This window comes from Callospermophilus lateralis, chromosome 8, assembly GCF_048772815.1.
Source record: "Callospermophilus lateralis isolate mCalLat2 chromosome 8, mCalLat2.hap1, whole genome shotgun sequence".
Classification (NCBI taxonomy): domain Eukaryota; kingdom Metazoa; phylum Chordata; class Mammalia; order Rodentia; family Sciuridae; genus Callospermophilus; species Callospermophilus lateralis.
Window position 1 is genome coordinate 123,263,543 of NC_135312.1, and position 27,370 is coordinate 123,290,912.

Consider the following 27,370-nt stretch of genomic DNA (forward strand, 5'->3'; position numbering starts at 1 on the left):
GGGTTCATAATTTTTCTAGCAAATTTAACCTCTTTCATGGTCTCCACCATAGCCCATTAGTAGGCATAACTTTGTTCACTGACCAACCTGGAATGGCTAGGAAGTCCACTCCAGGATTAAGAATGTACTGCAGATGGGTCATTTGTGACTCTGAGCGTGTTACCACTCTGTTCATCCAGAGGTGCAGAGAAGGTCCTGCAGCCTGTATCCAGACATCTGCTCTGCTTCTGATCAGCGCCCTGGGTGTTGGGTCCAGCCAGCTCTGTTTGTACTGGAGTGAGATTTAGAACACAATAGTAGAGCCCTGGAGGACTGAGAGACCCCTCGCTGGTGTTCTCCACCTCTCTTTGGCTTGCTGGTTTTCCCTAGTAGAGCAGAGATCGTTCAGTCATAATTCAGGGTAAATCAGAGCAAAGACAGTCTGCAGAGGTGGGGTTTAGACCTGAAGCATGAAGTGGTTGGAAGGTGTGGTTTTAAAGAAATTTGCCTGGTAGGATCTCAGTGCTTCCCTTTGACCCGATGAATCGCTGAGGGATGTTAATGGTGGATCCCCAAACCCCAACTAATGGAGGAGGCAAAGGCCTTAATGTAAGTTTTATTACCTGTGGGTAATGATAACGTCAGAAAAGCAGTGGGTGTTTGAGTAGAGTGTTCTCACAGGAGCAGGTACCCTTTGGAGCCTAGTTGTGCTGAGGGAGCAGCAGGAGCCTCTGTGGAGTGGGACACCCCCTTGGGCTGCAGACTGTTAGCCTACCTTCTACACATGGAATTCAGTTAGGCCATACTGACAGAGGGTGAAGATTTATGCCGAATCATGTGGCTGTAGATCTTTGAATTAATTGTTGGGGTAGTGGAAGCAGGAGGCTACAGGAATCTGATGAGGCTCCTCCTTATCGTCACTTAGAGAGAGTCCAGATGAAGTGTCTCCCCCAACACAAATTGCCTCATAAATGTTCATCATGAACCACCAAGACTTGATTGAGTTCCAGTCTGTTTTATAAGCCCCGTTGGTAATGAACATGTCTCATTATAGTGGAGAAAATGCTGAGGCAGCTGGCTTCCTTTACTCGGCGGGGCAAAGCTCATGGAATAGATTTTACTAGAACTCATTTGTCAATGAAAAATGTCTCATAACCCACGTGAGCATTCCCGTGCTTTATGTGGGAGTTTCCTGTTTCGGTGGTCATGATTCTGGTAAATGAGAAGACGCTTTCCATTTGACTTTACCAAAATCCATGTCCCTGTCTGTTTGAGACACAAAATTTGAACCTTTAATCCTTTGGCCTCTGCCATTTAGTTCTAGACGCCTGATGACCCAAAGAACCAGCAGAAGTTTTAAAACAAACATTTTTCAAGTGTTGAGGGGAAATCCTTTTCATAAGAAAAAAAGGTTCTTTTCTCCGTTTTTCTAGCAGTTTTTTTGTATTAGAACAAAACACAACGAAAAATCCTGCAGGTGCAACTCGGATTCCTTTAAAACAGATATTTGCATTTATACATGATATGTGACTATATTGATATATCACATGCATGTTATCTAATATATATCACATATAATGCACAGCACTTGAGGCCATGCAACTTTTTAAGGTATTTTAATATATTTCCTAGGCTAGAGCAGAAGAAAGGGTTTTTAAAGTATTGTTTGGAAAAGATATATTTCATATGAAAATGCTAATATGCAGATTAAAGTTAATTCTGTCTAGACTGCCTTCAGATAGAAAAGAAGAGGGGAGAAGAGACCTAGCTGTAGGTACATAATCAGAGCTCTTATAAATAAACCATTTAGAGCTCACCTTGAAGTTTTTCCTAATGTGCTAAAGAAATAGTTTTATTGCATTTATCCTTGCTTCCAGTTTTATGTAAATCCTACTAAAACCCACCAATATATATATATGTCTTCAGTTCAAAGCTAAAACAGATGTTTCTCTTTCCTTCTTTTCTTCCGCTGTGGGTGACTTCAGTGGTCACACACATGTGTGCACATAGACTCATGCACACCTGTGCTCTCACACACACACACACACACACACACACACACACACACACACAATCTGCTAATGCAAACAGCATTGCAGTTAAGCTGTTTATATCATGTCTGTCCAGGAATAGATCCTTGAAAATTGGATGCAAAGCCACAGATCAGTGATCCATTCATTGAAAGATTGATGGGGTCTTGAAAACCTCCCTAACATTAAGCTTGGTACAAGGAACCAGTACTAGTTCTTTTCCATGTCCTCTGAGTGATGTGACAGCTAGGAGTCCTAGCTCTCGTGACTCCCTGAGATTTTAATGAAATTCATTTTCAGCCAAGTGACCCATCTTGGCACTAGTGACATTTAGGGCCAGACTTCGTATTGGGCACTGCCCTGTGTACTGCTGGACATTCAGCAGCTTCCTTAGCCTCTACCTACTAGATGGTTGTCACCTTCCCATTTGCAACAACCAAAAATGCCTTCAGACATTGCCTGATGTCTCCAGGGTGTGTGGGAAAGAGTAGAATCATTCCCAGTTTAGAACCACTGATTTTGAAAGATCAGCAAGATTATTCTAGTTTCTGCTCTAAATTCCAGTTAGATTTGCTGAGAGCTATTTTATTTTATTGGAAAAGAGACAAAGAATCTCGGTTTGCCCCAGAAAATATGGGTGATTTCCACAGAGTGGTGAGAGGGCTGTGTTCCTCTTGTAGTGCTACTTGTGGGCTGCTGTGGGGTGATTCCTGGAAAGTAATGCTCTGTGCTTCGTGTTTCTTTTTAGGTGACCATTGTGGAGAAAGCCGACAGTTCCAGTGTGCTCCCGAGTCCTCTGTCCATCAGCACCAGGAACAGGATGACCTTCCTATTTGCCAATTTGAAAGATAGAGACTTTCTAGTGCAAAGGATCTCAGATTTCCTGCAGCAGACGACTTCCAAAATATACTTGGACAAAGAGTTTGCCGGAAGCTACAACAGTTCAGACGATGAGGTCTGTAGAAAATAGCTGCAGGTGTTGGGGTTTGCCCTATTCCTGTGCCCAAGAGTGTTTGCTTCCTATTTTTTCAGTTCTGCAATCTCTGTAGCTATTCTAAGATAAGCCACCTGCTCTCAGGCAGTATCTCAGCAGGCTCTTGGGTAAACTCAAGAAGTTTGGTTTAAACCTCTTATTCTACCGTTGCCAGTATTATTAAGTGATTTATCTGTGACATAGCAAGTGACTCTTGCCCACAGAGTGACATGGTTTGGAATGGTACAGAAGTCAGTAAATAAAGTCTCACATCTGAAATTCAGCATCATTATGATGATTTTATTACAATAAAATACAAATTGCATCATCCCTATTGAATTTGGACCCACATCCAGGAAAATAGAGCACTGAGAAGACATGGGACTAGGTAAATTACTGAGCAAGGTACTGCTAGTTAGAACAAGCTTTAAACATGGAAAAGTCACATGTAACACCCCGTCCTTGCCTACCCAGTTCACTTATGTTGGTTTTCTGTGTATGTGTACGTGCATGCGCATGCGTGTGTGCTACTGGGAATGGATGGCAGGGATGCTCTACCACTGAGCTATGTCCCCAGCCCTTTTTATTTTATTTTTGAGATAGTGTCTCACCAAGTTACCTGGGTTGGCCTTGAACTTGTGATCCTCTTGCCTCAGCCCTCTGTGCTGTTGGGATTAAAACACATTCATCATCATAAATACAAATCAGAGAGACAAATAGGCAGCCTCTGTTACCAAAAATGCACTTAAAATACAAAGGAAGGGGCTGGGGCTGTAGCTCTGTGGTTGAGTGCTTGTCTAGCACATATGAGGCACTAGGTTCCATCCTCAGCACCACATACAAATAAATAAATAAATAGAATGAAAGTACTATGTTTATCTACAACTAAAATAAAAAATATTAAAAAAATACCAAGGAAACCAACTTTGAGCATTGAAATGCTGCAGCCTATGACCCCAGCCACTGTCTGATCCCTGACAAGATGTTAACTTGCTGCCTTTCTCCCGGTCCTTCCTGTAGCAAGAAACATCAGGAAAACATGACGGAGTTACTGATAGCTACTCAGAAGACCCTGCAGACGCAGGTTCTGTGCCCAAATCCCTCCAATGTCTTGTTCTGCTCCTCATGAACAGGTGTACTCTCGGCCCAGCAGCCTCGTGTCCTCCAGCCCTCAGAGAAGCTTGAGCTCCGACGCGGATGGAGAGCGCCAGTTCAACCTGAATGGCAACAGCGTCCCCACAGCCACACAGACCCTGATGACCATGTACCGGCGGCGGTCTCCTGAGGAATTCAACCCCAAATTGGTGGGCACCCTTTGCTCTTCCCCCAAACTGTGGTAGAACATGACCATTAAAAATAGTTTTTAATGTAAATAAACTCATAAATGTCTGTGTAAATGGTGAAGCAGTTTTTATCTAAATATGCTGTTAGGTTTCAGAGTGGCTTTAAGGGAGGAGACAAGAATCATTTTAACTCTTTTTATTTTAACTATTGTGTAAGTCAACCAATAAATAATAAGTACACGGTTTCTCAGCACACGTTTTAAAAACATGAATTCACTTTCACTTGGAGGAATAGAAATAAAACTAAAAATATGATTGGCATCCTACTGACCCATCTTGGGGAAGTGGGATTCTGACTGGGTCAGAGAGCTTTGAGGCAGAACTGCCATCTGTGATGGATGTGTGGAATTAGGGGAGGATTCCAGAAAAATCTTGAGTTCTTTTTTCTCATGTGCTCTGCCCAGAACTTGACCACCCCGCTCAACAGGGAAACCGTTCTGACCTTCCATCTCTACTCTCCTTACCAGCCTCGCAGTACTTTTGGGATGTAATAACATTCCTTGTGTCTTTCAGGCCAAAGAGTTCTTGAAAGAGCAAGCCTGGAAGATTCACTTTGCTGAGTATGGGCAGGGGATCTGCATGTACCGCACAGAAAAAACCCGGGAGCTGGTGTTGAAGGGCATTCCCGAGAGCATGCGGGGCGAGCTGTGGCTGCTGCTCTCAGGTACGACCTGGGCAGGGCTGGAGCATGGGCATCTGAGTCCAGGGGACCCGGGCTTCCCCTCCACCTTCCGTCCTGCACCAGGGGTTCTTCCAAATAGGCAAACCTCCAATTCAGAGCTAAAGCTCATTTCCCCACCAGAATCTGTGAATTCTGTCAAAAATCTTTTACTCTTCATCAAAATCCAGGACCCAAGGTAAGCACCCCAGATGCTGGTGCCACTGTCCCCTGAGTCCTCTGTCTCTTCCATTTCTTCAGTGAGACTTTTTAGGAAAAGGAGAGCCGGATGTGCCAGAGTGCAGCATTTTGTGATTCAGAGGCATCTCCTCTCTCCTGGCTGTGTTGACTTCACGGAGAATGTTTGAAAGCACCTCTTTTGAGAGCCCTCACTGGGCTGGAAAATGGAGAAAGAGTGGAGGGATGAGAAAGCCCCATTTTTTTGGGGGGTGGGGTTACCAGAATTGAACCTGGGGTGTTAACGACTGAGCCACATCCCCAGCCCTGTTTTATATTTTATTTAGAGACAAGGTCTCACTGAGTTGCTTAGGGTCTTCTAAGTTGCTAAGGCTGACGTGGAACTGGCCAATCTCCTGCCTCAGCCTCCCAAGCTCCTGGGATTATAGACGTGTACCACCACACCTGGTGAAAACCCCATTCTTGATTTTTGCCCCCTCCTGAGGTCTTTGGTTGTCACTGAGGCCATGAAGGTGGCTTCCTATATATGCCTTGGATAGTATTCCTCCTTATCTTCAGGACATACACTCCCAGACCCCCACTGGCTGCCTGAAACCACAGGTAGTATCAAACCCTGTCTACCATGTATTTTCCTACAAACACATACCTATGATAAGTTTAACTTACAAATTAGGCACAGTAAAAGACTAACAAACAATAACTAATAATGAAATAGAACAAAGTACAACAATATTCTATAATAATAGTTATTTAAATCTTAGGAATTATTTATTTCTGGAATTTTCCATTTTAATATTTTAATCTTTCAGCTAACCAGCCACTACTTCTTGTCATCCTGAGAATACAGAGTATCCCAGGGATATTTTCTATCTCAAACACCAGGGCATGCCTTCAAATTCCACAAACCTTTACTTTATCATAGAAGTCAGTTGCTCTTATCTGATTTGAGGCCTAAAAAGTAATCATTCTAAATAAGCTTATGTGAATCACTTTATTTGAATCTGAGGTGTTTTGACCATTATTAAACCCTTTAATTTATAAAATGACATTAAAGTGAAAAGAATTGTTTTCAGACTTACAGGAAAGCCTTGAAATTTTTACAAGTATTTCTAGAAGTCCATATAAGTGGTAAAATGTCCCACAGTGAGATCTAGAAATGTCTGGGCAGGCAACAGAATCCTGAAAAAAATCATTGACTTTGTCTATTTCATGTGAAATGGGTTTGTTCTGTCCCCATTTACTTGCCGTTTTCATTTTCCTTGAGTAGACCAGCTACAGCCCTCCTCCCTTATTACCTAAAAGCCCTAATCTGAGTCAACTCACCTCTAATTACAAATGAAGCCCAAGAGCCTCACTACACAGTCTCCTCTTGTCTTCCTTGAATTGGGTGAACTGGTCACCTGGGTGACCAGCTTCTGATCACTCACAGAGTAAATGAAAAAGTCCATTTTCATCCTCCCTAATCAAATTAGAAGTTATTTTAACCACATCTTAGATGAGAGTGAACAAGCACCAAGAATCCTACACAGCCCTGTTGCAGAGATAGAGTCAGGGTGGGTTACATCCACTGTCTCCTTTAACAGTGAGGGGCAGTGTGTGACCATAGAGTGACACGTTTACATATTGCCCATGTTCCCATCCATCCAGTGTGGGGTTCACATGGAACCCAGCTTCTAATAGGTGAGCCCACCTTGAGACCCAGCTCCCTCCCATGACCCTGAAGGCCACTACACCAGGACTTGGACTCAGTGCAGCACAGCCCCATGAGAACAGAGCAAAAGCCAAGGTTATTTACCGTCAGCCAGGCTCCCCTCCCAGGGCCTGAGTGAATGACAGGTTGGCTCTCTTTGTGACCATCTGGGCGAGCCATTGGGTTGGGGACTCTATGTTCTAAAGGGTGAACTGTGAATGTTTACCCTGTCTTTATATATTATTAATATTTTTGGTTTTTAATAAAAGCCTTATTGAGATACAACTCATGATTCAACACAGTGTACAATTCAATGATTTCAAGATATTCACAGAATTGTTGTCAGCACGGTTAATTTTAGAACTCTGTCGTCAACCCCTCCTGCCACCCCATGTTTTCTCAGTCATTCTCCATTTCCCCCCAAGCTGTAGGCAGCCAGCGTAGGCAACCACTAAACTACTTTTTATTTCTATAGATTCATCTACTCGGGGCATTTCGTATAAATGGAATCCTGCAATAGTTCTTAGTGACTGACTTCTTTCTCTTGGCGTAGTGCTTTCAAGGTTCACCTGTGCGGAGCATGTATCAGTGTTTCATTGCATCTCCAACCAAACGTTGCCCCCTCGTACGGTTGTCATTCACTTTGTTCAGCCATTCGCCAGTTACTGAACATTGAGGTGGTTTGCACTTTTGTCTCCTGTGAATAATGTAAGTTTGGGGGTGGGATGTGTATTTTCATTTCTTTTGAGTATGTACCTGGAGTGGAATTTCTGGTTTGTCTGCTCTGTTTTTAACCTTTTAAGGAACTGCCAGGTCATTTTCCAAACCAGCTTCCAGTTTTTCCACATCTTCACCAACACTTGCTCTTTTCTATTCTATTGAAGTCACCCTAGGTGTTGAGTGATTTGTCACTGTGGTATTGATGGCTAATGATGTTGAGCATGTTTTCATGTGCTTGGTGGCCATTTGTATATCTTCTTTGCAGAAAGATCTACTTAGATCTTTTGTCCACTTTTAATTAGGTTGTCTTTTATTAATTGAGTGCTAAGAGTTTTTAAGCACATTTTATACACAGATCCATTATCAGATTTTCAAAATTTCCCATTCTTTTGACTGACTTTTCACTGTCTAGATGGTGTCCTTTGAAACACAAAATTTCTAAGTTAGGTGAAGTTCAATTTATGTGTTTTTTTCTTATATCATTCTGTTTTCATATGTTGAAGATTTACGCCAGCCCATATTTTCTACTAAGACAGTTTTTTGTGATTCATTCATTTTAATATTTATGTTGTGTGAGGTAATGATCTAAATTCATTCTTTTCCATATAGGTAGCCAGTTATCTCTTGGTCATTTGTTGGAAAGCCTCTTCTTTTCCCTGATGAATTGGCTTAGAACCCTTGTCAAAAATTAATAGATCATTAAGGAGAGAGTTCATTTTTGGAGTCTCAATTGACCTATTGATGTGTCTAATATGCCAGAACCACAAAGTCTTGATTTCTATAACTTTGTAATAAGTTTTAAAATCAAGAAGTGTGAGTCCTCCAACTTTGTTCTTTTTCAACATTGATTCGGTCATTTGGGGGGCCCTTAAATTTTCCTGCAAATTTTAGTATCAACTAGTTAATTTTTACCAAAAGGGCAGCTGGGGGTTTGGTAGGTATTGTGTTGAATATGTACATGGGTTTAGGTAGTTTCCCTATCTTAACAATATTAAGTCTTCTAAGCTATGGACATGGGGTATCTTTCCATTCACTTTGTCTTTGTTAATATCCTCCAGCAATCTTTTATAGCTTGCAAGGTACATTGTATTTATTCTGAATATTTATTTTCTCTTTTATCATATTATAAATGCAATTGTTTACTCACTTTCATTTTAAGATTGGTTACTGCTAGCATATTGATATGCAGTTCATTTTTTGGTATCGATCTTATATCCTGCAGCCTCAATGAATTCATTTGTATGTTTTCTACAACAATTTTTATTTACATCTCCTGAGCATTGATGATATTGAGCATCTTTTCACATATATGTTGGATATTTGTCTTCTTTGAAGAAGGTCTGTTCATTTCCTTTGCTCATTTTTAATTGGATTTTTGTTGTTGTTGTTGTTGTTTACTGTTAGTTGAGTGAACTATTAGTTGTATTAGTTCCTTGTATCTTTTTTACATTTTGGATATTTACTCCTTATCAGATATTTGATATGAAAAAGTTTTCTTCCATCCTGTAAATTGCCTTTGCTCTCTGCTGATCATTTCCTTTGATGTGCAGAATTTCGTATAATCTTACTTGTCTGTTCTTTTGCTTTTGGTGCTTGTGCCTTTGAGTTGTGATTGGTGTCATATCCAAAATAATTTCCCTGACCAATTTTAAGAAGCAGTTCTCCTGTTTTCTTCTAGCAGTGTTATGGTTTCAGGTCTTCTTCTTTAAGTCTTTAGTCCATTTGTGCTGCTGGTTGTGGTATATGGTGTGAGGTAAGGGTCCAATTTCATTCTTCAGCATGATAAAAATCCATTTTCCCCAACAGCAATATAAATTTATATCTAGATTTAAATTTAGCTGTTTGCATACAGAGTTTTTCTGTCTTCAAGAATCTTAATACAAACATCTTAAACTGGTGATGATATAGCCCGGCTCCCATCCCTCTCCTGCAGAACTCCCACAGGTAACAAGCTCATCACTACTAAGAACACCCTCACCACTGATTGCAACTTCAAAAATCCCTCCAAGTGTACTACAGCCTTTCCTGCTCTTCCATATTTGAAGTCCTTCATAGCTAGCCCTTTAGCAAATAGTGTTCAAACTTAATTTGAGAGACATCTTTATTTCCAAGTCAAATTGTAATAAATAAAACTCCCCATGAAATAAAAGCAAAGCTTTTATCGGGTTATCACAGTGGTTAAAGGGGGTGGTGAGAGGAGGACTCAGCCTGGCTTACTCTGGTCACTCTCCCTCTTCTCTTAAGCAGCCACTTGAGACTGTGGAAGTTCCTTGGAGCACAGGTTTATAGCCTGCAAACTTCTACCTGAAGGGGTTTTTATGCAGCCACCTTGCTCTGGGGCTGAAAAAGGTCATCGACCTTAGGCTATCCATGATAGAAATATACCACATTTTTCATCTGATTCATATTTTCACATGATTTCATCTTTTTTGCCAATTTTCTATGAGTGACAGAAAAATGAAGAGGTCCAGCTGACTGGACAATTACAACGATATAAATCATAAAGCATTAATTTATAGAGCAAGGCAGGGCTTCCACTTTTTGGATATTGAATCTGTATGTGTTCCCCCAGGTGCTATCAACGAAAAGGCCACACATCCTGGGTACTACGAAGACCTAGTGGAGAAGTCCATGGGGAAGTACAACCTCGCCACGGAGGAGATCGAGAGGGACTTACACCGCTCCCTTCCGGAGCACCCAGCTTTCCAGAACGAAATGGGCATTGCTGCTCTGAGGAGGGTCTTAACAGCTTATGCATTTCGAAATCCCAACATAGGGTATTGCCAGGTGCGTGTCTCGGAGAGTTTACACAGAAGAAAATATTGCTCCAGGGTTCCTCAGCCTCAGTGCAGTTGGCATCATAATCTCTTCCTGGGGGGCTGTCCTGTGCTTTAGTGTTAATGACATGCCTGGCCCCTACCCACTCGATGCCAATAAAACTTCCCATTTGTGACAGTCAAAATTGTCTCTTGACATTGTCAATGTCCGCCGAGGAACAAAGTCACCCTGGGTCAAGGCCTACTACCTGAGACAGGAGCCAAACATGATGCCCTTTGTGGGTCAGCCAAGGTCTAGCTCACTCCCTGGTCTACCCTCGGCATCCTAAACACACATCCCTTCCCTGTAGATTGCCACGTGTTCCTCCTAAACTGTAACGTCCTTGGAAATTACAGCGTGTGTATGCTAGGGTTGTACTTGAATACACATTAGAATCAACTTGGTTTTACTCAGTATGACAAAAAGAGAAGGCAAAATGTTGCCCACACGCTAAAATCATTCCCTGTACTGGAACCTAAGTGACCACTTGGGAGGCTTCCAGATAACGTGACCTTAGATTGGAAGACTGCATCATCAGGGAGGCCTCCTGGACCACGCATTTTAGGGCTAAAGGAGGCTGAACTCCTGCTCTTACATCCATACATCTGTCTCCCTCCTACACACACACTCCCCCTCTCTCTCCATTTACCACATTATTTAACTTTTTAAAATAACATTAAATTTAAACATACCCCCAAATTGATCAATTACCTTTATGTCTTAGTGTTTTCTCTCTCATACCAGCATCTATGCCCTGGAAGGCTTGTCTAAGCAGTATCTCCCATCCCCCTCCTTCAATTCCTCTACCAGAGCCTGTCACAGGGTGGAACCTGGAAAAACCAATTCTGACTGAATGACTGAGGAATTGACTGTAACCACAGCCATGGACTAGAGTTGACAGGTTAATTCTCAAGTGGAATTTTAATAATGATTTCACTCGGGAAAATATTGAGTAAGACTTGCAAGAAAGAGCCCATTATACCAAAAGAGAATTTTTCATTGAGGAAGTCTGATGAGCAGACTCCCGGGTTTCCAGAAGATCAAAAGAAGCAAAGTAGTTAGAAGGCTGTTAATAGAATAGAAATTGCACCTATCTTTTGATCTTCCTTTTTTAATTAAGAGGACTATTAAGGTAGTTGAGCTGTTGAGTGGTTATGAGCTCTCTGATAAGATCTTCTAAGAAAGTAAGGTGGCTTTAGGATTTAAATCACAGTTCCTTATCAGGACCATCTTTATCCAGAGGAAATAATGGGCCAGGGCTTTAACTTTGAAAGGTTTCATTATTCTCTGAGGAGAGCCTGGAGCTATGTGTACTTGGTTACAGAAACTGTTACAGAAGGTTAAAAAGGGAAATATTTACCTCTTTGAATTAAGGATTAAGAACACTGAGAGATTTTTACAGGTTGAAAGCTTTGTCAGATAGCTTTGGGGCAAAGTTTTTGAAAGGAGGGTTTGCCTGAACATGTTTTGTGTAGGGATTCTGGTGAATATTGGTGCTAACAATCCCCCGATGAGGTACTGGCTCAAAGACTAATATTTTTTACATTTTTAAAGGGTCATGAAAAAAAACAAAACTCAGAATACAGACAGCGCCCCTATGTGTCCTGCAAAGCCTCAGAATTTCATCTGGACTTTTTCAGAGAGTTTGATGGCCTCTGTGAGAATAACTCAATCATCTTTTTTAGGTTAACAAAATTGCTTGTATTTTAATATCTATTTGATGTCTTCAAAATGTATTGGATGACTTTATCTTTCATTCCACTAGGCCATGAATATTGTCACCTCAGTGCTACTTCTTTATGCCAAAGAGGAGGAGGCTTTCTGGCTGCTGGTTGCTTTGTGTGAGCGGATGCTTCCAGATTACTACAACACCAGGGTTGTCGGTATGTGGGTGTGTTACCCTCTCAGCTCAGGGGGACAATGGTTTTAGAGTCTAGCAGCCAATGCTCCACTCCTAGTCACATTAGCATTAAATTTAATGTTATTTTAAAAAGTTAGTCACATTAGCCAGTAGTTTCAGACTACTCCAGTTTTCCAAGACGGAAATGAAAGAGCTTAAGTAAATATAGGTTTTAAGTAAAAAAATCCCATGGATGTGTGGCACATATTGCTATCACGGATGTTATCTTAGGAAACACTTGATGTGGTGTCACTGCATAATATGTGAGAGGTACCCCAAGGGCTCACGACCATTAGTGGAAAAATAGATTTCCACTGAAATGTCTATGTGCTCTTTAATAAAGAAGATGGAGCCCGTGGAAAGCAGAGATATTCAAAAAATGTTATCTGGGGTGGGAAACACAGCATGTAGTCTTATCCAAAGCTGAATTCCTAAGGCATATTTCAGAACTGGTTTCATTGCAAAGCAAACAACCATTGAATTATTGCCTCCTTCTAACCCCTTCATGTATCAGACATTAACTTTAGCAGGACAAGCTCTTCATTCCTGGTATAGTACAACATATGCTTTATGTTACCCTCTTGTGTCCTGTCTGTATTTCTAGATTTTTGTATACTAATATGACTTACGGAAAATATTCTCTAAAAATATCAGTCAGTCATTTGTGAGTGTGTGCAGCTTTAAGTTTTAAAAATACGACTATTTTTTTTTAAAGTGATGTCATATGTGAGGAGCATGCGTCCAAAGAGTATTTTTTAAATAAAGAAGAGTTTACCGAGTAAACTACTTAGGAGTACACTTGGAGCATCCTGGATGTGTATTTCATTCCTAAGCAAATATGGTGCTGCCAACACAACAGCTAAGCATGTGTCATGAAAATTTTGTAAAGTTTTTCCAACAACCCTTAGAATTGTCATGTTGGTGCTCATTCATGGTAGGAAAACAGCAGGGAGAAGGTGTACACAGACTTACCCTGGAGACTGAGCTCCGTTGACACTTGGTCTAGTGACACAGTCCTGGCAGAATGGTGTGAATCGGGTTGTCACAGTGAAGCCACTTGTGTGGGTTCTCTGGTGAGAAGGTACAGCTGGTCGACCTGAGCCCTTTGGTGTCACCCCCTCAGGCGCACTGGTGGACCAGGGTGTCTTCGAGGAGCTGGCCCGGGACTATGTGCCGCAGCTGTACGACTGCATGCAGGACCTGGGTGTGATCTCCACCATCTCCCTGTCTTGGTTCCTCACCCTCTTCCTCAGCGTGATGCCCTTCGAGAGCGCAGTGGTGGTCGTGGACTGTTTCTTCTATGAAGGAATCAAAGTGATATTCCAGTTGGCCCTGGCTGTGCTGGATGCCAACGTGGACAAACTGTTGAACTGCAAGGACGACGGCGAGGCCATGACCGTCCTGGGAAGGTACTGTGCTGCTGTGCCGCGACCTGCCTTGGAAACCCTCTCTGGTCTTCTTCCCTGTGCTTTCTCTCTTGCTCCCTCATTTCCTGAGTCTTAATGGCCTTGATGATAATCATAAAATCTCTGTGGCTGGGGATTTATTTCCATAGGGCTTTTCTTTTGAAGCGAAGGGCATTTCTTCCTCTTCTAAACTGCTGTTCGTGGATCGGGAGTGAGGAACCGGAGTGGGACAATCCCAGCTGGTCTCCAGTGACGTGGGTCTGCTTCTTCTCCAGGTACTTGGACAGCGTGACCAACAAGGACAGCACGCTGCCCCCCATCCCTCACCTCCACTCCCTGCTCAGCGACGACGTGGAGCCTTACCCTGCGGTAGACATCTTCAGACTCATTGGAACGTCCTACGAGGTGGGCCTTGGTTCCTGCCTGATTGTGAATGGCTTGCCGGGAGGGCAAAGCTGGATGTGGGTTCCCTGCCGCCGTGGCTGACCTGTCTTAGCCTGTCTTCTGCTGCCATCGCTAGACACCACAGGTGGATGGTTTATAAAGCACAGAAATGCATCCCTCATCATTCTGGAGGCTGGGAAGTCCAACACCAAGGTGCAGGTTAGGGCCCTGTCTTCCTGCTTCCAAGATGGCACCTCGTATTCCAGAAGGGAGGAGCGACACGTCCTCACCTGGCAGAAGAGCAGAGTGGAGAGCACACTCCTGCAAGAGGTTTTATTAGCAGCTTGAATCCATGAGGTCCGCTAACCAGCTCCCATGAGGCCCCACGTCCCAGCCCTGTCACACTGGGGAATAAGTCTCAACACCAGTTTGGGAGGGGACAAAAGTATTGGAGCCACAGCCTTGACCACTGGCTTACCTGCTTCCTTTTATGCCGTGAGAGCGAGTTGTCAGAGTTAAGTAGCTACCCGCTAGCTGACAGGGTCTGAATTGGGTCTCTGGAGATGGACACTGAGTGGGCGTAGAATTCCCAGGGGTCTAATACCTTGGCAGTAAGTGGCATGACAGGCTCTGGGCCTTTGGTTCTTTGCTATGCCCACCCTGAAGCCTGGTCTAATAGCAGCATCTGAGATTCAGTTCATTTCCTGTTCAGGGCTAAGTACTTAGATTCCTCTGGAGTAGACAGTCTGAGACTCTTACAAGACCCTTCAGCAGGCCGGAGTGGACCAGAGTTCGAGTATTCCTCCAGAGTTGCTTGGGCTGGATGAGGGAGGAGCCTTCTGGTCTAGTATACTCCAGACGCCATAGAACTGACTGAATTCCAGAATAAAACAAACAAACTTCTGGGGTAGCGGCACCACAGTGCCATGTGCCTCCTTAGCAACTAGTGGTTTGGGTGCCCCAAGGATTCAGTGCCCATAACACTGGCTGGTTTCAAATTTCTGCAGAAATGATTATCAAGTAAGAGAAAGAATGATATTCTGCTTTCTATAGATGTTTTGGGATTGTGCTTGGTGATTCTGTATTCCAGCTAGCAACACACTGGATACAAGAGAAATTGTGAAGCTTGGGGTGAGGTAGAAAGTCTCTCTTTGAGTCAAAAATTAAAACTGGTGTGGATATAGAGAGCTTTTCAGAAATGTATGTCTTTAATCCAATATGGGAGAAAGACTGATAATTCACTTCTTAGATTTTCATTGAGACTCTATCATGTTTATTGATAACATTTTAGTTACATGTTAAAATCATAAAAGAAATGCAAGAATATTGTAGAAATTGTAGACGACTATGAAGAAAAAAAATAACTATTTTATGAGCCTTTTACCATATTTTCCTTAAGTATGTTTTTATATTTGCAACATACACTTAAAAAATGAGGTCCTACTAAATGCTACTTTGTCACATTTCTATTTTTTTACCTCAAAAAAGGCAAGATGACACACACCTGTAATCCCAGTGGCTCGGGAGGCTAAGGCAGGAGGATTCTAGTTCAAAGCCAGGCTCAGCAACTTAGCAAGGTTCTAAGCAACTTAGTGAGACCCTGTCTCTCAAATAAAATATATAAGGGGCTGGAAATGTGGCCCAGTGGTGTCCCTGGATTCAATCCCTGATTGATTGATAGATAGATAGATAGAAAGAAAGAAAAAAATTCTCTAATACATTAGATTTTGTTAGGAGGCATGCTTTTAATAAAATTATATGTACTGTGCTTTAATGAGTTAACAAAATTTATTTAACTGGTCTCCTTCTTTCACTGGACATTTACTTTGGTTTCTTCCAAATGTTCAGCATGATATAGCATTTGGTGGTAAACTTATACACAAATACCACATCTCTGATTATTTTCCTAGGATCCTAGAAATGAATTTGCTGCAGTAGATCAAAAAATGAACACGATTTCTAAGCTTCTGCCGCACACTGTCCACTTTCTACAAAGGTTGTCCGGTTTCGATTTCCATTCGTAGAGATTGAGGATCACTGTTTCACTTCTCTGTCTTCAAGACTGGTTGTTATCCTAATGTGTTTAAAAGAATCATTGCCCCAGGGCTAGTGAACCTGTGGATAGTACTAAATCAGAGATTTTAAGTGATTTATTCATTCAGAAAAAGAGTCCATACGGCTGCAGGCCATAGGCTATCGTGGCTGTGGGGTGCTTTTCTAAAGGCATCATTACCTGAACGTGTGCTGTTAGAGTTCTGGACCGGAGTAATAAAGGAGGTTGATATGTGGAAATTCAGCAGAAAAGCTAGCCTCATGCTGTAGTGACAGACTGAGGGAAAGGCAAGGGCTGGTCTCTTTTACCTCCTGTCTGGCTGGTCCCTGAGGTGACCTTGGGCTGCCAGACGCCCTCCTGCAGGGTAGAGCAGCGCAGTGCTCTCCTTCCTCTGCCTGGGAAGACAGCCTTCTCCTTTACGTCACCAGTCACCACCTACACTACCTGGCCTTGCTGTGTGCGGTGCCTGATTTTTTGTTTTCTCTGCTGAAATGGCCGGCCCTGCTCATTTCCAGTGGCTCTCTGAGTCTTCTAGATGAACTTGCCCATCTTCTTTCCCCCTCCTGTCAGATGGTTGGCTCTGGGTCCTGCCTGTGCATTAAACCACTTTAAAATTTTTCAGAAGCCAAGCTTTTAAAAACACAAATTGCCAGGCTCCATCCCAGGTCAGTTAAATCTGAATCTCTGGCATGAAGCCCAAGAATAAGTTTTTTTTGTTTGTTTGTTTTGTTTTTTTAAGTTCCCCACAAGATCGGAAATATCCCTGAGCATTGAGGTTCACTGGGCTAGACAGGGCACGGAGCCGCGTCTTAGGCTAAGGCAGGACACCTGAATGTTCTGAGGCATGCAACACATTTCCTTCTGTCCTTTGGGGTAATTAGCATGAATGTTGAAAAACAGGCAAGAAATGCTGAAAGCACATTCATATTTTGAGATCTGGTGCACACGCTCCCCAGGTTGATGCTGGTTGGTCTGGTATTGATCAGCCAGTAAGTAGAGGTGGTGACTCTATCTCCTAAACGCCACATGGATGACATCTGTCTTGTCAGTCTTCTCAAGCTCCTGTGGAAAGGATTGTTTGGGTGATTTGAGGCTCTAGTTTTCTTTTGTGTGAGCCCTGAGACTGAGAAGCAGACAGAGCTGCAGCCTTGAAGTTTAATTTATAGCAGAGGCTGTAAGGTGACTCTTCCAGATGTTTCCGCAGACACACAGCCATCGCAGAGGTTCTGGATGTTCAAGTGCCCTGCCCGGCCAGTTTAATCTGTTGAGCAGCTGGGGATGTGCCTGTGCAGAAAGCAGCCTGTGCAGACAGACAGGCAATCAGGAAGGTGCAGTGCGTGTCTGGTTGTCAGTGATCACTGAGCTTCCCTAGTGGAGAGCCTGCTGTATGGGGCAGGGGACTGGTTACATCTTAGACAGCCCTCCCAGGTTAAAAGAAACAAATGTAAGAAATGATAATATAAGTTAAGAAAGGTTGATCTAATTGTTCCAAATCACCAGCTGGAAAGTGTCAGGGCCAGGATCCAAGTCTCCTTAGCATTAAAGCCAGGGAGTTTGTGCTGATTAGAATGGAGATGGAATTGTGGCTGTGCATATGGGGAGTCTTGAAACCACTAATGGATTGGCAACAGCCACGGGAGACTGAAGAGAGTTTTTCTTCAAGTTCATTGTTTCTGCTTCCTGTGCAACAAATTGGAAGGGGTGGGCAAGCAAAAAAGGTACTGTAATTGTCTTAAAGGAAGACCCAACAGATGCAGGAAATAGACATTTTTCTATTAAATAGCCATTTTCTGTTATTTATTCAGAAGGGTTTTTTTGATGGGGAGGGGGGTACTGGGGATTGAATTCGGGGCACTCGACCACTGAGCCACATCCCCAGGCCCATTTTGTATTTTATTTAGAGACAGGTGCTTAGCACCTCAATTTTACTGAGACTGGCTTTAAACTTGAGATCCTCCTGCCTCAGCCTCCTGAGCCACTGGGATTGCAGTTACCACATCCAGCTAGAAGTTCTTTAGTCGGGATTTTATAAGTGCCTGTCTCATGCCAACCATCATGCCCAGCCCCAGTATGAATTTGTTTTCATTCCTTGTTTTTATCATATAGATATTTTCAATCACAGTACAAGTTAAAAAGCTAGTATAATACATTTCCAGTAGCCCATCACTCAGTCCCAATAGTCCTCAGCATTTTCCTCATTGTTCCTGTGGTGCTAGGGATGGAACCTGGACCTCGGGTGGGCCGGCAAGCGCTCTACATTGAGTCACATCCCCTGTCCTGTTGTCCTTACCTTTGTTTCATCAATTTTCCTTTTTAGATTTCTCCTGGAGTGTGTTAAAGACAACTCCAGAGAGTGTGTTGTGTCACTTGCAAACCCTTCCTGATCCATCCCTATCAGATATTTGGCAACTGACATGTTTTTTGCTAATCTATAACTGTGATTTTCAAGTTTAATTTTTAAAGATTTGTTTAACCTTTAAAAAAAGGATATAAGTTAAATGCACTTATTGTGAGTGGACTGTTAGTCGCAAACTGTAAACAAAAATGGGTGCTCCCCCTTCTACCTCTTGTCAACAATATCAGGAATAACAGCTACCATGGCAGTGGCTTTACCTGGGTAGGACATGAATTCTTACACCAAGCCAAGGAAGAAGGAATATTTTCCCTATTTTGCTGATGAGGAAGCTGAGAGTCATGTGTCTGGGAAATTTCCATGTCATCTGGGCTGTCCCCATACCAGCCATGCACGTGTTCCCGTTACAGTGCCCACTTATCCAAGTCTCCTTTCTGGAGGCCGAGCTTTGTGTTAGTGGTGTGTATTCAAAGTGCTTCAGAGTGGAGTCACAGATTCCCATGACCGTGGGGTGCTGCAGCAAGGCAGGTGACAGGTGGGCAGGGGTGGGGCCAGGGAGCCGTCAACTCAGGGAAATAGGCAGTGAGGACCTGCTAGAACCGAAAGCTTCTTTGCCATCTGAAGTGAGGAACCATTTCTGCCAGAACTTTTAATTTTGTAAGAGAAATTGAAAGTCTTGCTTTTATTCAGCTGCCCTAATTTTTAAATTGCTCTTTGGATCAAGCAATGCACTCATGGACTTTCTAGAATACTGTTCATAATTTCTGCTTTAGAGCAACTAGGGATGTGACTCAGGGGTCCAGAGCTGCTGGCCATGCATGAGGCTCTGAGTTCAATCCCCAGCACCACAAAAAATAACAATAAAAATAAATAAATTCCAAGCCAAAATATAATAATACAGGACATCAGTTTTTCAGATCTTATCAGAATTAATGACCACAAGGCTGAGGATAGGATGATTCATTTATCCCTTTTAGAGATAGTAGAACTGCAGCTCAGAGAGGTTAAGTAACCTAACTCAAGGGTTTCCAGTAGGTAGAACTAGGATTCAGATCCCAGCCTGTCTGTCTCTAGCATGCTTTTCCTTCTTTCTTACGTATTAGAAGCATGTTGAAGCTACAACCAAGAGCCAGTCAACCCAATCAGGATGTTTTACATTGAAACTGATTAAAATAACTGTGTAATTTCCATATTTACCTTCTGTGATAACCCGAGAACCTCTTCTCTAGCCCTTTCTATAGGCAAAAGACCTCAAGAGATACAGTACCTTGAGGGGCGTAAAATGTAATGTAGAAATACCATGTGATAGATTTTTAAATAAAATATACATGTGATTAAAATATATGAAATGTAAACCTGCCTGCTGGCCAGGAACCATGAGAGCATTCCTTATTATGAATATAGTCACGAGTTGCGACTTCTCGAAAAATCTGAGTGCCCTGGAGAGGGGAGCCTGCTCTAGAACATGAAGATCCCAAAAGCGAAGCCTTCACTTCACCTCAGGTCCCTCCCTGCTGCTCCTTATCTCCTCCTCCTGACCTGCTCTACTCCTGAGCGTGGGTTCCCGCCAGCCCTGGAGTCCACAAGTGCAGACAGACGCCCCCACCCTAGCATGCAGTGGGTCTGGGGGGGCCTGGTCTCTGCTTCCTGGAACTTACACTCATTTTCCATCGATTCCTCCCTCCCGTCCACTCTTCCAAGGTGGAGACCCTTGCAGGACACTTAGTGTTTGGAGATTTTCTGATTATAGAAAGGGCTCTCTAGGGAGATGATGCCCAGCCCCCAGCTAACAGCAGTGAGCCCTGTTCTGTGCACCTCACAAGTTAAGAAGCACTTAAAGACGTAAAGGCATTTTTTACCCTAATTTGAAAGTCTTTGTCTCTCCTTTTTTTTTTCTCTTTGTTACTGGGGATTGAACCCCAGGCACATTACCACTGAGCTCTATCCCCAGCCCTTTTTGTTTTTTAAGACAGAGCCTCACTAAGTTGCTGAGGCTGGGCCTCAAACTTGCAATCCTCTTGCCTCCACCTCCCAAACCCCTGGGATGACAGGCATACCCCACTGCATCTGGTGACCTCATCTTTTTTAAAAACAGAAATAAATCATAGGCCTTTGGATATCGGAAACAATGCCCTTCTTTTGTTTCAGTAAATTTCCTGTGATAGACAAACTTGTTGAGATCATTCGGTGACCTATGGCCCAAGTTTTTATTTTTTTAAGCTGTAACATTTGGATATTTCCTGTCCTCTCTGAAGATTTAGAAAGAAGGAGCCTGTTGAACTTGATTGCATTTGGCTCTTATGGTCTCTGTTTAAGATGCGCATCTGTTTTCATTCTGTCCCTGTTTTTCAAGGATAACGTGAATCACAAATTGACTACCCAGCATGGGAAGGGCTGATATGGTGGCTAGGCTGGGCATGCAGCTCAGTGGCAGAGCACTGGTCTGGCGTGCCTGAGGCCCTGGGTTTGATGCCAGCACTGGGGTGGTGGGAAACTTTGACATTGAAGAAATGACGGTAGGGGTGGCAGAAACCAGAGAACACAACCTGAGCGGACTCGGCTCCACCTCATTCCTTTATCTGATCCACTTGCTGTTGCTCCAAGTCCCTGGAGTTGGGGGGACCTCTGCACACAGGGTCGGTGAGGTGGCAGGAACAGGGCTGCCTACTGTCTGTTGGTGTCAGTAACCAGGGGCCAGGAGGCAAGAAGGAAGCACTGTCTGCATGGAAAACGGCCTCTGTGCGCATCGAGACGTAGGAAATTAGATTAGAAAACGAGAAACAAGCCACAGAACCATTTTTCAGATAAAAAAAAAAATGAGTTGGAGATACAAATGAAGGTGGATGATTTTGTTTATTACTTAAGGAAAGGGAGGTTTTAGAAAATTAAAATAATTTTAATATGTATACCACCAGCACTGAATTCAGCTGATTGGGGAAGATATCTCCGTCACATTGGTGCCTTCATTCTTTGCATGGAACCTAGGTGTGCAAAGCCAGGGGGACAGCATTGTGTCCAGACTTTTGTCTTTATTCTGGGCCACAGGGTAAGCCAAGCCACTTTTATTTGCCTGTTTTTTAGCTTTTCATTCTGTCAGAGCTCCTCCAGAAGTGGGGTGTGGCGGACAAGCCCCTCCATATTGATCTCACTTGCTTTTCTTTAGACATAGTCCATAAATAGCCAGCCTGGACCTTAGAATCCACAGCTTCCTCTTAGATTGGGACATTTGCTCCAGAAGAGCTTGGGGCCATTGTGTTCTGTCTGTGACGAGTTGCAGAGACCTGGCGCCGGGAACGGTCCTCTCTGACAAATAGCAGCATTCAGTTCCTGTTGAGGAACAGCCATGTGGATTTAGTTACAAATGTGCAGAGCTCTTTGAATATCAGGCTTGGGGGAAAACAGGACTTTCTCTCAAGCAGCCTGCAGCAATTCCAAGCCAGTGTTTAACATCAGTTATCATTATCAGTGCATTTGGAGATATATCTGTATGTCTCATAGCAGTTCTACAAGAACAGCTTTGGGGTCTCACTTTACAGAGCATCAGAAGACTCCACTAAACTGTCTAGTCACATAGTTATCTGGTGAGAGAGAGAGAGACAGAGAGAGAGAGAGAGAGAGAATACTACTACCCTGCTTAAATCTTCAGTGGCTTTACATGTCATGCACATAAAATCCCAAGGCCTGCGAGCCCTTTATATGAATTCTTCTGATCTCTGATGCCCTCTTTGGGGTACATACTTAGAAATGGGATTTCTGGGTTATAGGAATACATCTGTTCAGATGTATTTCCAGAACGGTTGTACCACTTCATACACCAACCAGCAGCATCTGAACATATCGGTTGCACCTTATTCTTGTCAACGCTTGGTATTGTCTGTAGCTTTTATCCATCCAGTGTATTTAACCCTTGTAGCCATTGATTCTGTGGGTGGAGCCTCAGGCTTTAAGCAGTTTGTTTGTTTTCCTTTTGCATTACTAAGAGACGTAAAACCTTACATGTTCTTCCTCTGCCTTCAGATAGGAAGACTCACTTTGGCTTTTGAAACAGTTCAACAGACTTGCAGGTAGTGGTAGGCATCTTACCTGAAGAGATGGCTCGCTCACAGGAAGTGCCATCTGGAAAACACGGTGGTGATTTCTGGCCCAGACAGACAAATGCTGTTGAGAGAGCAGGGGGCCTCTCGCAGACATTTCTTCCAACCTGCTAGTCTAATAGGTGGCTTTAAATTAGATACTTCCTTCTCCTTGGCAAGAAAAGTCTTTCTTTAAAGGGTTCTTTTTTCAACACTGGTAACGAACGTTATTTAAATCATCTTCTTGGTGATTCGTTGACTTATGGAAGACACGTTTGACTTAGAAACGTCATTCAGCTGGTCACATGCATGAGAATTTCCAGATATCTCTTTGGAGTCACCAAATGGCTTTAAATGGTCAATAGAACTGCAGTCCAGTTGCCTGGCATGTGACAAGTCATTTGTCCTTGTGTCACAAATGTGTCAGCCAACTTGCCCACATGATGCTCGGTGCTGCAGCAGATTTTTTTTCAGAAACACTGATATTGCTCCTTTGCAGAAATTTGGAACCATCCGGGCAGACTTAATTGAACAGATGAGATTCAAACAGAGACTGAAAGTGATCCAGACGCTGGAGGACACGACCAAACGCAACGTGGTAAGGCCTGCGCCAGCAGCAGGGCCTGCTGTCCCCACCCTTGCTCCTGCTCCTGCCGGCTCGTAGAACTTGGAGGAAGGAGGTCAGGGGCTTTCCCAGTAGGACACTTTTGGGGAAATTCACCCTGCTCGTTCTTTTTATAGGTACGAACCATTGTGACGGAGACTTCCTTCACCATGGATGAGCTGGAAGAGCTTTATGCTCTCTTCAAGGTGAGTTTCAAAGTAAACCCAGGCCTGCCCGAAGGAATGGAGGAGTTGGCTTTAATAATTCAGTGAGTTCTTGATTCCGCTTTTAACTCGTTAAGGGGTTGCGTGAGTCTTCACGTGCCTACGTGGCAAGGTACACTAAGAGTGCAACACCAGACCACTTAGTAGGAAAAAGAAAATAAACAGATTCCCCTCACTAGTGTAAGCTGATGTCTTAGCTCTTTCCTCTCCAGATGATACCGTCACTGTTTTGTTTGACAAGCAAAAAGGTTATTTGCCTTCTAACGCTTGTTAGAAGAATGAGAGTAAATCTGCCTAAAAATTCTCAAAATTTATAACTTCCAATATTAACCTATAAAGTGCCCTTTAAAAAGATAATTCAACTAGAACTAGAACAAATTTGTTTAAATGCTCCAGGAAAAGGATCATGGATTAAATTTTTGGATTTTCATTTTAGGATTGAACCCTACTTTTTCTTTCTTTTTTCCCCCCTACTGCTGGGGACTGAATCCAGGACCCAGCACATCCTTGATCCTTGAAAGAAAATACTATGTTAATAACTCAATTAATGTAAATATTTTTCTTCTAGGAAAAAAAAAAGGTTTTTGTCATAAATATTATTATGAACATCATAGGTTAAAATGTGGAAATCGATAGGGGAAAATATTTAAAAACTGTCTTTGATGCAGGTACCAGTTTTATCACCATCTGTAGTTGACTGTCAGAACTAAATTTGGCTACTTAGAGCAATGCAAAGATGGCACAGGAGAAAACACAGAGGAAGAAATAGCAGCAGGGCCAAACACCAATCCTTCTAGATATTGTTGACTTTGGAGCGAAAGTTCTAACAGTCCTTCTTGCCTGTTAGCCACTAGAGGGCGCCAGTGCCTTATTAAATATTTGTTTCCCTGGTGCCTGGTAAAGTATCCTCCCCTAGAAAGTGTGCCAAAGGTGTGTGTCAAATACCTATATAAATTAATAATTAATTATCAATATATTAGAGTCCCTGAATTCTTCTTAGAGGACACAGAGGCCAGGAGAGATGGAGAGACTCTAACTTCACAGCCGATTAGGATAGGCTACAGCAGCATTACCAACAGAGTAGACCACATGCCCCCATCAACCTCTGATCAGCACCTGAGGGTGACGGAGCCTGCACCAGCTCAGTAAGATTTTATACCTGTTAAGCACCTGTAGCTAATTGCTCAGTGTAAACTGGGGAGCCTGCACCAGCTCAGTAAGATTTTATACCTGTTAAGCACCTATAGCTAATTGCTCAGTGTAAACTGGTTATACAAATCAAGGGGTACCTGTTTTATAGGGGAAAATAATGATGCAGTGGAGATCAGACTGTAAAGGGATGCTGAAGAAATCTGCTTCACTGGAGGGCAGAGTGGGAGTAGCGCCTGGAGGTAAACAGACAAGGCTTTGACAGTAGAAAGATGCTGTAGGACAGCCAGGAAGAAGAGAAGGACCAGGGCTGTCCCAGATCCTGAAATTATTGAAGCCACTTCTCACCTGGGCTACTGCACTCTGCTCTGTGCACCTTTAGGTAACAGGTGTGTCATCTGACCCTGAGACTATTGCCTGAAGAAAGCAAGCTTTTCTCATGCTCACAACCCCTGCCCTGGAGGCACAGTGACCAACCCAAATTCCCTAGGTCTGTATCACTCCTGAAGAGAACCTGCGACCCTTGCCCCAGCACTGTGGGATTAAAAAAAATAAAAATCAGTTATGAAGCTTTCTTGAGTCTTCCGCACATTTTAATTAGCTTAGAATCATTTCACAAACATTTATTGAGCATTGTGGTGTGCCAGGGACCCTGCCAGATTTTTTTAGTTCTGAGAAAAGCCATTTCTGGCCAGGCATAGTGACACATGCTTATAATCCCAGCAGCTCAGAAGGCTGAGACAGGAGGATCGAGCGTTCAAAGCCAGCCTCAGCAAAAGTGAGGCGCTAAGCAACTCACTGAGACCCTGTCTCCAAATAAAATGCAAAATAGGGCCAGGGATGTGGCTTAGTGGTGGAGTGCCCCTGATTTCAACCCCCAATACCGCCCCCCCCCAACAAAAAGCCATTTCTGGGTGTTTTCCTGCAAATATAAAGGAATGTTTCAGTCCCCTTTCCAAGGAGCTCACTGCTTAACTTTGGGATAAAACCTGGCTGCACCTGATACAGATTTGATAGAATATGTGGTTTGGGGCCTTTTGTTTTGGTCTTTCTTATACACTTTTCACATTGTCTCTTCTGTTCCAATCTCCATGTCCCCAAGTGGTGTCAGAGGGGTCTCATCCCTGAATGAGGAGAGGAGAGGATCTTTGCAGACTGTTTCCTCCTGATTATTTTGGGTCCCTTGTGAGCACCAGCACTGTGTTCAGACCTGGCTCAGAATAGCCCAGGGGCTGTCTTAGGGGAAAATGCTTTGGGCACCATTATCAGTGATACAGCTGAGCAGAAAGGGGCTATTTGATTCACAGGGGCTTCCTGGGCTCCCCCCAGGAGAGTTCAGAGTATGGCTCAAACCAGCAGGCTGCTGGCGCCTCTGTGTCTCCGCCCACCCTCATCACGTGGTGCTTCCACCCTGCAGCCAGGAAGGTAGTCTAAGGCCCTGGGGGACTTTGACACTGCTTCCTTTTGTCTGCCATCTGCTGGTGCTGCATTGAAAAAAAAAAAGAAAGAAAGAAAAAAACCTGACCGGTTCTGCTCACCACTCCCTTCTAGATTTTTAGCTCAGTTCCCAGTAAATAATGGTGGTTGCTTTAGACATTGGTCTTCCGAGCACCTTTTCTGAGTGCAGAATTGAAGTACTCATGGTCACAATGCAATTCCCTGGCTCTTCAGAACGCCTGGGCAGGGAGCCGTCTGCTATGGAAGAGTTTTATTCTATTGCATTTGCTCATGGTGAGATGCCCAGACAGTCCACTAGGGAATAAAGTAAAAATAGAGTCCTCTTGTTCATGCTCCTCTGGCCTCCCCACCTAGAGCAGACTGTTAATGTCTGTGTGGGGGTGGCCCTCCTTCCAGACATTTCTACCACAGACTTATCTCTTGTCATCTTCCTAGCATAGATGCATTCATACTTCTCCCAGAGTCACCAGTGACCTGGTGCCTGAAGAGGCTGCCTGGTCTTCCAGGGCAGGATCTGGGAGCTATTCTACCTAGCTTTTCTATACGAGGCATTTTTCTGGAGGTGTCTGCAGAGGTGTGAGGCCAGGAGACCACACTTGCGGATGGACGACTGTGTGACTGTGGTGATAGTTTTGTGTTTGGGGGCCACGGGAGCAGGAGGTCATCATCCCGCTCATTCTTTCTCAGGCAGAACATCTGACCAGCTGCTACTGGGGCGGGAGCAGCAACGCGCTGGACCGGCATGACCCCAGCCTGCCTTACCTGGAGCAGTACCGCATCGACTTCGAGCAGTTCAAGGGGATGTTCGCCCTTCTCTTTCCCTGGGCATGTGGCACTCACTCTGACGTGTTGGCCTCCCGCTTGTTCCAGCTATTAGATGAAAATGGCGACTCCCTGATCAACTTCCGAGAGTTTGTCTCTGGGCTAAGTAAGGACGGGCTCTTATTGGACGAGTCTGAGTTGGGATGGGACAGAGATGATGGGGCAAGAACCCCAGGGTCCCTTGATGCTGTTCTCTGGGTTGCAACCCTGCATGACCCCTGCAGGTTGGGTCCTGAGGACAGAGAAGCACGTGCATGGCTTGCAAACTGATCGTAAAATGTGTTTCTAGTTAGGGCTCTAGTGTATGGATAATTCATTTTCTTCATTAGGCAGCTGTCAGCCCAAGTTCAAAACACCATGTCAGAGAATGCACGAGGCAATAAACGTTAACGTACACTCTGTGACCTCACCCATAGTAGGGTGAACAGGGAAAAGTAATCTCTAGGTGGTATAACTTGTCTTTGACAAAAGAATATCATTGATTGGATAGAGTATGCAATCATACACAATTTTATGACATATAATTTCTTAAGACT

General features: G+C 43.5%; 1 protein-coding gene across 1 annotated transcript in view; it reads left to right on the top strand.

Moving 5' to 3' along the window:
• Positions 1-27,370, top strand: part of Tbc1d9 (TBC1 domain family member 9) — a 109,951-nt gene that overhangs the window by 72,647 nt on the left and 9,934 nt on the right. The window contains exons 7-16 of the mRNA XM_076864543.2: positions 2,758-2,964; positions 4,116-4,286; positions 4,839-4,989; positions 10,164-10,378; positions 12,174-12,291; positions 13,432-13,717; positions 13,990-14,119; positions 23,077-23,175; positions 23,319-23,387; positions 26,700-26,940. Of these exons, the coding sequence (XP_076720658.1) occupies positions 2,758-2,964; positions 4,116-4,286; positions 4,839-4,989; positions 10,164-10,378; positions 12,174-12,291; positions 13,432-13,717; positions 13,990-14,119; positions 23,077-23,175; positions 23,319-23,387; positions 26,700-26,940 (1,687 nt within the window). The remainder of the gene's footprint in view (positions 1-2,757; positions 2,965-4,115; positions 4,287-4,838; positions 4,990-10,163; positions 10,379-12,173; positions 12,292-13,431; positions 13,718-13,989; positions 14,120-23,076; positions 23,176-23,318; positions 23,388-26,699; positions 26,941-27,370) is intronic.